This window comes from Kryptolebias marmoratus, linkage group LG15 (assembly GCF_001649575.2).
Source record: "Kryptolebias marmoratus isolate JLee-2015 linkage group LG15, ASM164957v2, whole genome shotgun sequence".
NCBI classification, from domain to species: Eukaryota; Metazoa; Chordata; class Actinopteri; order Cyprinodontiformes; family Rivulidae; genus Kryptolebias; species Kryptolebias marmoratus.
In genome coordinates, this window is record NC_051444.1 from 9283352 (window position 1) to 9296642 (window position 13291).

The 13291-nt window shown below is 43.7% G+C and overlaps 2 protein-coding genes across 6 annotated transcripts in view; both read left to right on the forward strand.

Moving 5' to 3' along the window:
- LOC108251223 (stereocilin) overlaps positions 1-1434 on the forward strand; it is a 15026-nt gene extending 13592 nt beyond the window's left edge. For both annotated transcript variants that reach the window (XM_017441443.3, XM_025002462.2), the window contains 3 exons: positions 88-185; positions 851-998; positions 1100-1434. In XM_017441443.3, the coding sequence (XP_017296932.1) occupies positions 88-185; positions 851-998; positions 1100-1188 (335 nt within the window). In that variant the 3' untranslated portion in view covers positions 1189-1434. The remainder of the gene's footprint in view (positions 1-87; positions 186-850; positions 999-1099) is intronic.
- A 3344-nt stretch (positions 1435-4778) lies between these two features.
- The window catches only part of furina (furin (paired basic amino acid cleaving enzyme) a), a 64091-nt gene continuing 55578 nt past the window's right edge, over positions 4779-13291 (forward strand). The window contains exons 1-3 of one of the 4 annotated variants that reach the window (XM_037979686.1): positions 4779-4938; positions 5105-5551; positions 10202-10528. In XM_037979686.1, coding sequence (XP_037835614.1) covers positions 10319-10528 — 210 coding nt within the window. In that variant the 5' untranslated portion in view covers positions 4779-4938; positions 5105-5551; positions 10202-10318. Of the gene's footprint in view, positions 4939-5104; positions 5552-7578; positions 7703-10201; positions 10529-13291 lie in introns of those variants that run through there. The other 3 variants (XM_017404168.3, XM_017404175.3, XM_017404184.3) reach the window with 3 other exon arrangements.

Sequence of the window (13291 nt, forward strand, 5' to 3'; positions counted from 1 at the left end):
AGGGAGGGAGGCGTTTCCAGACTTTTCCTGTGGTTTGAAACAAGAGGCATTAATTATCTGAGCTCGGGCGTTTTTGTCTGTTTCCAGCGGGCCTGCCTGATATTGTGCTGTCAGCTCTGCTGCCAGAACAGGTGGAGGGAATCAGCCCTGAAGCTGTCGCCCTGATGCCGCCCAGAAAGATGGCCGTGAGTTTCACCTGCCCTTAAGAGGGTCATCGATTCAAAGTTCAGTCCAGGCTCAAAGCTAAATAAACTTAAATAAGCTAAAAAAGCAGCTTACCTGGAGGGAACGCCGCCTCGCTACGACCACACCATGTGTTGTGTTGGCTAAGGTTGATGAGCTGTGGCGGCCATATTGAATCAGGCTGACCTAAATCTTACTGGTTGTAGATGTGCATCGTTACAATCTGAGCCCCGGTTTGTGAAATATTTCGCTAACAGACAGACAGGAAATACGGACATGATTGCCCGACTCTCATGGTTTTTATAGGAATGTTTTGGAACGGTTTAGCCCAAATTCTAATCTTAAACCGAGTTAACTTGCAGTAACATGATCTGCATGTGTTTTAAACAAGACGCCCCAGATGTTTTATAATAAACAGAAATAGTTTCGGAGGGAAGAGGCGGGAAACTTTTGGTTTCCACAGGTTTGCTGCGTTTCGAACAGTCTGGACTGATAATATCTCCACAAGTGAAATTCTGTTTTGTTTGTCTTTGCTTCATGAATCAGATATCAGAAATATACTCTTTCTTGTAAACATGTGTCCTAATATAAATACTGGAAATAAAAAAGAACATTGTTGATGTTACAGTTTGTGTAAACCCAGATGCCTTCTCTGCTCTCCTGGCAGGTGGTGCTCAGCGCAGTCCAGTTGTCGTGGCTGAGTCCGGAGCAGGCGTGGGCGGTCACCGGGCCGCAGTGGGCTGAGCTGGACGCAGAACAGCGGCACGCTGTCGGACTCGCTCGCTACGAGGGGGACGTCCTGCTGGAGCTCAGAGGTGTGTCCCGAGCTTCCTGTTTGTGGGGAGAGCTGCGTCTCCTGAGCTGTGAATGAAAAAGGTTTTTTTTTTGTTTGTTTGTTTTCTCTCTCCTCCTTCAGGAAGAAACTCGTCTCCGGCAGTCCTGAACACAGGCGGCCTTGCGCTCTGCTCCCTGGCTCTCTGCCTTTTGTTTCAGCGACTCATTTAAAACGACGGAGCAAAATTTAATTTTCCCTTTCACTTCCCTTGGTATTACATTTGTACTTCAAATAAATAATTTGAGCTGCCCCGCTCTTCAGTGTATTGTTCTCCTGTTTTACACGGCTCCTAATTGTGCGCCGCTCCATCCGAGTTATCAGCGGAATGGAAATCAGTGTGTGTGTGTGAGGATCTTTTTGTTAGAACAATAACAACACGCAGCCTGGTGATTAATGTTGATTTGGCAGAAGAGCAGGCTTTCAAATATTTACTGGGTAAACAAGCAAACAAACTTGAGATGAGATTTCACTGAATAACTCTCCAAAGCCTGGAACATTAGTGAAGATTAAAAAGCCCGCCAGTCCTCGCAGGAATGGATGTCGCCCACCGTTTTTAGCTGTTTCGGTCCAACCGTGAGGTGTCTCGCTCGGGGCACGTGTTGTGGACAACTCTCAGCTACTACCAGACCAAATCTTAGCTCTGTATCTGTAAAACTGCCCGATTTGTAGCCGTTTCCGCGATGCTAACATTGACTAGCTGCGGCGGCCATCTTGAGGATGACTCCAAAAGCCAACCGCTGGTAGAGACGCATCCAGTGATCGTGTCGGGTTGAGTTTCACCAAAATCCACCCAGTGGCTCATGAGATATTTTGCTAACAGACCAGCAGGGTCTAACAATGGGTGCTCGGAGTACACCTCGGGGATGAGGCTCAGCTACTACCGCGCCAAGCTTGAGCTCGGTATCTGCAAAACTGGCCAAGTTGGAGCCACTTTAGTGTTGGCGAAGTTTACTAAGCTGTGGCGGCCATCTTGAATGGGGTCGACTCCGAAGGTTAGGCAGGCTGTAGGGGTACAGCTGGTGATTCCATTTTAGGAGTTTCATTCAAATCTGTCCTCCGGTTCATGAGATATTTTGCTAACAGACACACAAACAGCCCCCCACACACACACTCATTATCGGCCTTTATTAATTACAGATCAAACCTCTGAAATCTTGTTTCATTTATTTATATTTCTCCTCTTCAACATCAACACGACGACCTCCAGATGAATTCTCTTCTCTCTGTAGAACGGTTCAGTTTATTTGTAAAAACCCTTTAATTTAAATCTGACCGTCATCTGGATCCTTGATGTGCTCCAAACTACTTACCAACAACGCAGCGTCTGTCCGTTTCAGGAAATAAAAATGTATATTCTCTCCCAGGTTCTAAAACATTTACAACATGTTGATCAATTGACACGAAAGATGCATTAATAAGAGGTAAAAATCAGACGGATCAGTAAAGCCGGCTCATGTAAGTGAATCAGAGCAACTAAATGTGTTTTTTATTTTGGTAAATCGTAAGCTCTGCACTCTGTTTTGATTTAAAATTTGATCTGTTCTTTGTTCTGAATTCAAGAGCTTGAATTTTTGTTTTGGTGAAGGAGGTGCTGAGCCAGTTCCTCCAGCCTCTTCAAACGTTTTGGCGTCGTGTCTCTTCGTTGGATTGATCCGGTAGGATGACGACGATGACAGGAAGTGAGGAGGAAGAGATAAATTAAAGATATGAAACATTCGTGTGAACGGGAACCAGGAGAAGCGGCGCAGGGACACCCCAGATGGTGCATGTTTCCACTTAAAGCCGTGCAGAAAATGATCCGGCTCGCAGAACCTGTGAGGCGAGTCACTTAATGTCTGACCTCACAAGCTTGGAAACGATCCTGGCTCCTGGGTACAGACTTGTTGTCTCCTGTTTCTCCCAGATCAGACGTTTCCTGACTCTCTGTTTAGTTAAAGCGTGAGACGTTATGGGTGGTTTTTTGATCCCTTTCGGGGACATTTTCTTCAGTTTCCAGTGGTTTTGCGTCTGTTTGTGTTCCAGTTTATGTGTTTTCTTAGTCATATTTCAATTCCTAATTAGATTTTTGTCAGCATGCGATGTATTTTTTATGTCTTTGTGGTTATTTTACATCTGTTTAATGTAGCTCTTTGTCTTGTTGCAGTCATTTTTTGTCTAATTTAACCCTCCTTTTAGTGGATTTGTTATTGTCTAATTATTTAGGGGTTCTTTCAGGTTGCTTCTCGTTCTTTGTCATTGTCTGTTGTGCATATTTGCAGTGGTTTGATGGACTTTTCAAAAAGAAATGTTAATCACTTCACGGAGAGGCTCAGGGACACGGGGGCCTCCTGACCTTGGGTGCGTGCCCGGTAAGCCTGTTCATAATCCTTCCATGCTGGCAACAATGTCCTCCATCAGGATGACGTTCATTGGCATGCAATCAGCTTACTGGGCATTTAGTTCATGTTTTTTCCCTGCAATAAATTGCCCACTGCGTGGTTGGTGTGTGCCAGCCTCAGACAGCCCGGGTGTCTGTTAAATCGTGCTGTACCTCCTGCGAGCAGCAGGTGGGGCTGCAGCAGCGCTGCTGCTCCCTGAGAAGGTGTTGCTCCAACCGGTAAGGCAGGGGGGTTGATCATATAACACTGAGGCAGATCTCTAATCCAGTTCTTCCAAGTCCGTATGAACATCTCATACACCCAGAGGGTCGTTTCTCCTGTCCGCATTAACATTCATTCCACCTGTTAATGACTATTTTGTCTTTTGAATATATAGGGACAACTGGCAACATGTCAGAGGTCGTTTTGTCGCGGCGCCAGGATTAAAGTGAGGTTCTGAGCGACATCTAATCAGGGCTGGGGGAAGCAGGGGTGCAGAGGGTGCTGTGTGGACGTCATAGAAATGAATAAAAACAGATTTCATGAGTGCTGCGTGACTTTAAATTCCACTTATATTTTGAGTTTTATTATAGCGCCAGGAATCAGCACAACCAGGGACCCTCACTCGCCTGCCACTCGACCTCAACAGTCAAGCCCCCCCCATCCCCCAGGCCTGGCTCCAAGGGAGGGGGTGGGGGGTGCCCTGGTTTCTCTTTCCTGGGCGATGTCTCCTGATGTATGAGCAACAAGCGGCTACAAGTGGCTGAGATGAGCTTCCTTTGTAGAGCTCGGAGCAGAGCTGCTGCTCCTCTGCATTGAAACGAGTCAGCTGAGGTGGTTCAGGCATCTGTTTTTAAATCCTAGTTTAGTTTAGGTTAGCTTATTATGAGTTTATTATTACTTAGTTTGGTTTATCTTTAGTATGACTTGCTTTAGATAAGTTTAGTTTAGCTTTTTATATCCTAGTTTTTTGCCATTATTGTGAGTCATGATGACTGTATTTTTGTTTTCATATTGTAAAGCACTTTGAACCTCCATGTTGCTGAAAAGTGCTATATAAATAAATCTTGCTTTGACTTGACACGGATAAGCGGTAAAGGATGGACGGACATTTTACGTTTCAGTTCCATTTAGTTCCAAACAACTTGTAAGTTGTTTGTTCGTGAACTGGTGTGTGGAATTGTAAAAAAAAAAAAAACATCCTTAACATCGACCGCCTTAGCTTTTTTGTTGTTGTTTTTTGGGCAGAGACTCAAATGACTCGAATGAACCGGCTCACTCAGATCAACCGAGTCCACGAAGTGAACCGAAATCACCGCCCCTGTGGTTCGATTATATGCCACACCGACCTGCCATACCAGCGTCTTCCACTCCGTCCGCGGCCGTGACGTGTTTCCTGGGGCTTGTACGGACCACTCAGCGGTACACCGGAGGGGTATCATGAGTGTTTATCACCAGCAGTTGGCTCTTCCCCGTTCTTCGGTCGTTTCGCCGTGTCGTCGTCGGTCGTAACGCCCCGGCGCGAGACAACAAGTCGGGTCGAGCAGGATGTAAAGGAAGCGGGTAAGTTCAGCCGTTGGTAAGTTTAACGTCCGCTTTAGCTCGGATTCGGACTTGTTCGGGCTGCCGAGTTGACCGAAACCTCCCCTGGCTCACCGCCGGGCAGGTAGTGCGTCGTCTTATCGGTTCGGGTCCTGTCAGTTTGAGCGTGTTTTGTTTTTTTTTCAAGCTGGAAGGGAGTCTCACACACACACATACGCGCACGCGAGCTGACGTCGACTCTGCGCCGCGTCCGGTTTCCGTGGTCGTTCCTGCGGAGCCGCGGAGGAAGAGCCGGAGCTCCCGTTCCCCGGGTCTGTGTAATGAAAAAAAAAAATGTGACTCGGAAACGTTCGTCAGGCGTGGATGAAGAGGAGGGGACGAAGAAGAAGAGGGGGAGGCACCTGTGTGTGTGTGTGTGTGTGTGTGTGTGTGTGTGTGTGTGTGAGAGAGAGAGAGAGAGAGAGAGAGAGAGAGGCGAAGCAGGTCGGAGTATCGCGTTAATCGCCGCTGCGCCGCTCAGTTTCAGACATATTTGTCAAGCGGAGGAGTCGCCACCGGATCGGGTCCAGCTCCAGCCGCGGTTCCGAGCCGAACTATGACTACGTGTTGTTTTCACGGACTCTGAACCACCGAGGTGAGTCAGCCGACCGTAAACTCTCAGCTGCCCGCTGACAAATTAACTTAAAACTTGTAAACAATCGTAGATTTCTTTATTTTGTGTTTTTGTTTAGCATGAGAGAGGAGAAGTCCTGCGCTTCCTCCTCATCTTGTTTGTTTGTTTTGCTCTCAGCAGACTCCTGGATTTGACAGGAAAACCTTTTTTTTGTTTTGTTTTTAATGTGAATGTTATGATCACGGAGGCGGGCTCGTTTTGTAATAAACCAGCTGCTGATCCTCCTGGATGAACACAGACACAAAAGTTGGGGGAAACTCGTTTCGTGCAGTGGCACGCAGCAGATGAAGCCAGCAGCTCTGAGGTCCAAAAGACACAATCTGACAGCACTTCTGTCTTTATCTCAAGAAAAAAAAAAACAGAACTCGAAGAATAAGGAAATGTCTGCAGTGAGTTTGGGGGAAGTATTTTCTGTAGAGGAAATGCTCCAGGAAAACAAACAAACAAAAAAAAAACCCAAACACAGACATTTTGATTATGGCTGTCAGCCTCCATCATTCAGGCTGTTTATTTACAGAAATTAGTTTGTGTGAAGCACAGCTGAGGTGCTGGAAATGGTGGCGAACACTTGAAAGCGGGTCAGATTTAATGTCATGTGCTCCTAAGGGACACTGCTCTCAGGAAGCTTGAGACTGACCCCCCCTCCAGCATATATTCTGACAGGAACCACAAAAACGTTTTGCAGCCGCTGAGCTCAGATCTGAGGTGGTAGTTGCTGAGAGTCATCCACAACACTTGACTCTGAGCGTGTCTTCCTGTTGCTCTCAGGGTTTTGGGCAAAACGGCTTCAGTGTCGTCCGCTGATGTAAAGGAGGAAACAGTGAAAACCAGTTGTTTACCTCCAAAGAGAATCAACACAACGTTCATGTTTTTAAAGATGTCTGATGTAGTTCTGTTTGTCGGCCTTCATTCCCCAAACCCCTCTTAGCGCTGCAGTTTTTAAACACGTCTCACCTAAATGCGCTTAGTTGGAGTCTTTACTTCGAAACGTTTGCTGGTTAAAAAGAAATTAGAGTTGCGGTTGGATTGTTTTATAAATGCGGTGAGTTTTGCAGGTGTGTGTCATCCAGAGGTTTCCTTTGACACAAACAAAAGAACTATCTCATAGTTTATATTCGTCTTTTATGACGTAATAAGTAATATAAATCCAGATCCACAGTCCGTCAAACTGCCTTTATTTTTCCCAGTTCAGTTGGGCGTTTTGGACATGTTCCCTCCGAGTTTTGGGGCGCAGTTTGAAGCTTGAAAGTCTGATTTTTAACTTTTGGAACAAGTGTTGTCGCCGTGATGTTTCTGTGTTGCAGCAGCTACGCTTTGAAGTCGGGTCAGAGGTGAAACCTGATGTTTTAAGATGTTTTGGAAATAATTCACAATTTTACGAATAGTAAAGAACCCTATGACGTGGGACTCCCTTATGATGCTCTGCATGTTTTGGTACATCTTTAAATAAACCACGGGTGTAGCAGAGAGCAGAAAAAACAGAATTAGTTTGATATCTTAGTAAGTAAACTTATTATGTTGTCACCTCAGCCCCCCCTCCTCTCCCTGCTTGTTAACACGGCGGAGAGGAGACTCGGTGTCACAAAGTGAGGAGCGGCAGGAACTTCACACTCACGACTTGTTAAAGGTCATGTTGGTTAAACATTTTTACCCCATTACGATCTAAACAATCATCTAATGAGGTGTGTAAGAGTTTCCCTTTAAAACTGTCCTGATGACTTCAGTAATGAGGACGATATTGTCCTTTTGGGTTTAATGACAGTTGGCTAATTTCATATGCAAATATTTTTATTGAACTTAATTTTTTTTTTTTGGTAAATGTCTGACATGTGGGATCAGTTGGTTCAGTAACCGTGAAGACGGTGGGCATTTCAACGGTCGACTTCCTCTCTGTCTCTTGTAAGCTGAGCACCTGGTTAGTGTGGTTTTTATGTTTTTGTCACGCTGATGTTGAAGAAGCTGAGTGGCTGAACGTCAGATGAGGTCACGGGCGTCTGCCTTTTAAAGTCGCCGTGTTTTTAAAAATAAAAAAACAAAACCCAAATCAGACGAAGCCTCGGGAGCTCTCAGATTTATTTGCTCATTGCTTCAAAGGACAGAGGACAAAGTTGTGTAAGTTAAACCAACAGGTTTTTCCTCTAGATTCTGCCTTTTTTACAGGCTTGTATTGATTTATTAGTTTCTTTTGAGTGCTGTATTTATAGTTTTTAATAATAAATGCCAGGATAAAGTTGCTTTTAGGCCTCTAGATTTAAGATTGTTGACTTTCTGGGTTAGGGTTACTTTTCTTTTTTGGTTAATTGAGTTAAATATGTTTTTGAAACACGCCGCTGGCACCCAGTTCTGTTCCACTTTGGCTTAAAGTCTTGTCTTATGCGTAACTTCTGTCATTAACCTCTTTATTTCTAAAATGAATGTTGACATTTTAATACCTGAAAAGGATCAGCAGCTTGTCATACCGGTCAGGTTTTGTACACTGTGACCTAATTTTCACTAAATGTTGCGTTAGGTTACTTGTTGCAATCATTAAAACCAGTTCTCTGTAGCTGTGAAGCGATGATTTTGTGAGTTTTTATTTAAAAAAAACACAATTTTGTGCTAAAAGTGTGTCTGGTCGATGCTTTCTATCTTTATTAAACGGCTTTAGACAAAAAATTCCACATTTTATTTGAATTCTGACGGAGCTGAAATGATGCCGTACATATGGACATATAAATTAATAGTAAAAGCAGAATGAAGGTTAGGAAGGATTCAGACAGATGTTCTCTTATGTGTGGGAAGTCAGACAGACGCTGTTGTGACAGAACATGCTGACACATGAAATGTTGTGAAAAACGGCCGGCTGGGAGGAGCAGCACGGCTTTTAAAGACATTTATTCAAATCATAATGACATTATTAGGACTTTAATAAGGATAATCACAAACTGGGTTGGGTTTTTTTTAAACTATGTAATCGTGTCAAAGGAAATTAAAATGAAATTAAAACGTTCTGCACAAAGCTGCAGCCTCAGAACTGTAAACGTGACGCTTTATGAAGCTAAATATGTGCCGCGGCATCTCGAAGTAAAAACGTTCGCAAAAGTCTTAAATGAAATCACCGACGAGTAGCTAAATCAAGTTTAAATGTAATGTGCTCAGCATTTACGTCCCTGTGGAGGAGACGCTTTATTTATTTATTTTTTAATAAATCAACACATCTCTCTCTAAACCATCCATTTGATAATTTGAAACGTTTCTAAAACCAGTTGTTTTCCAACAATGGGTGCTGTTTTAATCGCTGCCTCTTACTTTTAAACTGAGACGAGGTGGTTTTTTTTTTTTTTTTTTGTTTTAGTAGAAAATGTCCTGGTGACAGTGCACCACGATGACTTTTTGAAAGCACTGCAAAATGACACAGCCGCCTCGGAACGTATCATTCTTATACCGCAACAAACCGTCCAGGGAAATCTTGAGCAGCTTGTTTGTTCATCCTGACTCCAACACAATGTCTTACACAGGAGGAGAAGGAGGTGGGGGGGACTTTATTGCTTTGATACTTGGGAGAAAAGAAAAGAAACTCTGCCTTGCTGTGGACCTGAATCAGGATTTCACATTAAAAAAAAAAAAAAGAGAACGACTGGATTCAGTGCAGTCCGCTCTTCTTGAGGAGATAATAGATTCTGGATAATGGTGTCAACATTCAGCAGCTGACCCTCCTGGCTTGAAACGACAGCAACTAAACAATAAGTTAATGTTTGCGTCTATAAACACTCCGGCTGCTAAAAGTTGATGTTTTAGGAAAAAAAAAGCTTTGCCCCTTTTTTATATGATTGGGTTTTAGATATTTGCCCGTGATGGGATAGTAAAACATCTTCCAACATACTTAAAATTAATGACTGCTCTCAAATTATCACTTTGTCAACATTTTTTTCTCCGGCGCTCTTTATGGCGCGTTCAGTGGCTGCCGCTGCAGCCCGAGGCGTTCACCCTTCAGAGCCTCCTTCAGTACGCACTAAATAAAACGGGCTCTGTTGTTGTTGTTGTCGTCCCCCAGCATCCAGGGCGTGGTGTAGTCTCCCAACCGCACTTCTCCACCTCTGCTGCCAGCTCACTGTGTCTGAGCGTTTGTCTTTCGCAAGCTTTATTAGCTGTGTCCTCCTACGGGAGGGCGAAAACCCCCAGATTTGCTGCTGTGTGCCTCGCTGCCACATCGGGTCGCGCCCTGACTCCCCGGCTCACTGCTTCCTTTGGGATTATCAAATACCTGTACTTAACTGGGCTGCTCCAACTTGTCGTTGGGATAGATTAGCTGTTCTCTTGAGCCAATCGATTTGTACCGACATATTTTTCTTCACTGTTGCATTTGGTTGACATTAGTCTTAAACTTGGAAACTTTCATCTCTTCTCCTGCTCTGTATTCCACAAAACAAAGGAAGGAAAAAAAAGCTTTTAAGTGGGTTATTTGTTATTCTAATGAATTTTTGTCACTGCAGGGTAGTAAATTGTTAGTTGTTATACCTTTTGTTCCCGTTGCCTGACAGGAAATTATCCTAAACCTTGACTTTTTGAAGGCGGTAAATGAGTTTGTTTTAACGCTGTCTGGTTTCCTGTCCTGTTTTGTTTCCTCCCAAGTGAGCTGCGACCCTCCCCGTCTTCGTGTCTCCGTGCACCTGCGTGTGCTGTGAGCGGCCCCGGCCCGTTGGAGAGAGCCGCTTTGCTCGGTGACCGCGCCGCATCGAGGAGACCCCCATGGCTGCCGGCCCTTCACCTCCCTCCGTAGGCCGCAGGCTCGGGCTGCTGGAGTTGCTGACCGGGGCCGTGCTGGTGTTGCTTGGCTTCGGGCTGGGATCGGCACTGGGTCAGAAGGTCTACACCAACACGTGGGCCGTCCACATCCCCGGAGGTCCGGAGGCAGCCGATTGGGTTGCCCAAAAACACGGCTTTATCAACCACGGACATGTGAGTAACTCACCCGTTTTGAACCTTCATTCTCGGTGCGGTTTGCGCTCTTTAGTTGGGGAAATCAGGGAGCTGCTCATTAATGGAAACTCAAGGGCCACATGTATGTAAAATCAATGTGGGTCTGATTGTGCAAATAAGGGAGCCACCTGAAACATTTTGGAAAACAAGGTGAACTTTGTTTTATGCAGAATCAGTCATCACTGTGTGTCTGTTTGGCTTTGCTGTTATCACGCCGGCTAAAAATATTCATGTGATCTTTTTAAACCCCCTTTTGAATAATTTATCAGTGATATTTCATTATGTATGTTCATTTTATTTGGTCCTGCTGTCAGCTCAGCTGTGCAGTTAGTTCTTCTCTTTCTAGACACAAAAACCCTAAAAAGTTTGACACATAAAACACGGACACAGCTAATTTTATATCCCTTTGTGAGCGTACTGTAGCCACCAAGCATTGACGTTTAGTTCCACTCTTTTATCACCATGAAAAAGATATCTCTTCCAGGTGTGTCATTGATCATTGTGTCGTCTAGAAGAGGCTTTTGTTTCGAGCTGGGTGCTCTTCTCGTGTTTGCAAGTCACAAGAATAGGTGTGTTCTTTTCGTCATTGTTTAGCACTGTGGTTTGTTGTTTTCTTTGTTTAAAAATGCTGGTGAACAAGTTACTCAGTAGTCCAAAGGCAGTGTGTAAAAACTCTTTGTTCAGTTCTGGGAACAGATCTGGAACAGTGCTTTTAGAGTTCACTTTTAAACTAAAGGTGATGCTAAACCAACGAGGCATAAAACACTGAAAAATAGGTTTGAGTCAAGAAAAAAAAAAAATCCTACACTGGAATATAATTTGTAATTTTATTTAAAAGCTAAATGGAGAAAATCTCAAACAGAACAAAGCCCCAGTCTCATATTTCACACATGGTTGTAAGACTTTTTAGATTTGTTATTCAGGAAGCATTTGCATAAAGTCAGGACAGGAAACAAATATCTTGCAAATCTGTGGGAGCCGAGTTCATCTGCTTGAATATAAAGTGTTTTCTTTTTTTTTAAAGTTAGTATCCTCCTGGGTTTTTATGATTTCTCTTAAAATAAACCTAATTTTCCAGGCTCAGCTGGTGAGTTTGGGATAATGTTTTCCTGTGTGCACGAACGACCTTTTCCTCCTTTACGACTTCCTGTTTGAATTTACTGGAAGCCGATTGGCCGAGTTATCGTTTCACATCATCAGCTCCTCCCTTTCAAATCCAAACTTTGGTTAAATTAGTTTGGTCTTCAGGGAGAGGTTGGAGACATTTTATTATGCTGTTTAAGTATACAGAGTCATGTTTTGTTTTGGGCATTATTCAAAATAAAAATTGTGCATTAATTTAAAAAGAAAATATGTGTGTTCTTAACAGTAAAGGTCAGTAATGCTGCAGAGAAAAGTACTTCTTTTACCACACGAACCACGACTCTTTGCAGTAAAATGGCCATTCTTTAAATCGCTACGAATCAAATAACAGCTTAATAAAACTTCAGCCTAATTTAAGTGATCTTTCTGCGTTGATGGAGGAATGCATCAAATCTTTTATTGGCTGAACTGATAGAATTTTCCACGTTTATTGTTCAAAAACCATTTAGTGGGATTTGAGCTTAGGATCATAAATGCAGTTGTAGCTTTTTACAAAATTATCCTCACGTCTTAAAAGCCAGAGAACAAGCAGCTCTCCGTTCGGCTGAAAATCTGTCGACTCGCCGCCCGACCAGGCTGCGGTCGTCTGCTCTGCGCCATATGGCCTCGCTGGTCGTGACTGGGGAACATTGTTTGTGCTCCGTATCATAGCGTGAACACTAATGAGTAATCCTACGCGCTTTAATCCTTTAACTATGTATTTGCTGTGGACAGCAAGGAGCGCAAACAAGGCAATTACACCCAGGTGCTCGGAAAACGGCACTCTGGAGGGGAGTTTCTGCGTGGTTTGGTCTGCCTCAGCAACTTGACTAAAGCATTTTATAATAATCATGAAAGCAGGCCACCACGTCTGACCAGAGCTGGATTGATGAGCCGGTCCTGACGAGAATCCGAGACAGGGGAAAAAAAAAAAAAGAGGCAAAGGAGGAAAATAATCTAATGAAGCAGCTTTAATAAGGATATATCTAGGAAGATGCTGAGTTCAGACTCGGGCTCTCTCAAGCCTGAAACATGAAGTGAAGTGAAAACAGATGTTCCAGGTTTTTAACTCGAAGCCATTATCCCTCTTATTAATCTTGCTGTATAACTTTGATCTCTTACCCTGCATGCATTTTTTAAAAAAAAAAAGTGGACTAATTTAACCCAGTTATGACCAACCAAGCTGCTTAAAAGAATTCAAACCAGGTGAAGCTGGCTCAGTCGGTGTTCTGGGGGAATTACCCCTGACGGTCGTCCTGCGCTGCTGACGAATCCCACCATTATCTGACGCGATTGGCTGCTGGCCTTACATAAAGCAAAACTTCGTGTATCAAAGAGGAATTCACGAGAGGAATGACTTTCATTATAAAAAAAAAAAAAAACTGCTCTGTGCATATGGAAGCTGATCCCTGTTTTCAGGCAGCTCATGTGGTGAGAAACAAAGAGCAGAATTAGAAATTATTAAAAGACAGGAATAAGCTGGAAAATTAGTCGACTGCCTTCTTTTTAGTATTGACCAGATAATTGATTTTAATATTTATTTATAATAAACGTGGCCTGGATGTGATTCTGGCTTTTAGAGGTCTAACTTTTGAAAATTCCATCCTGTCACCCTTTAGC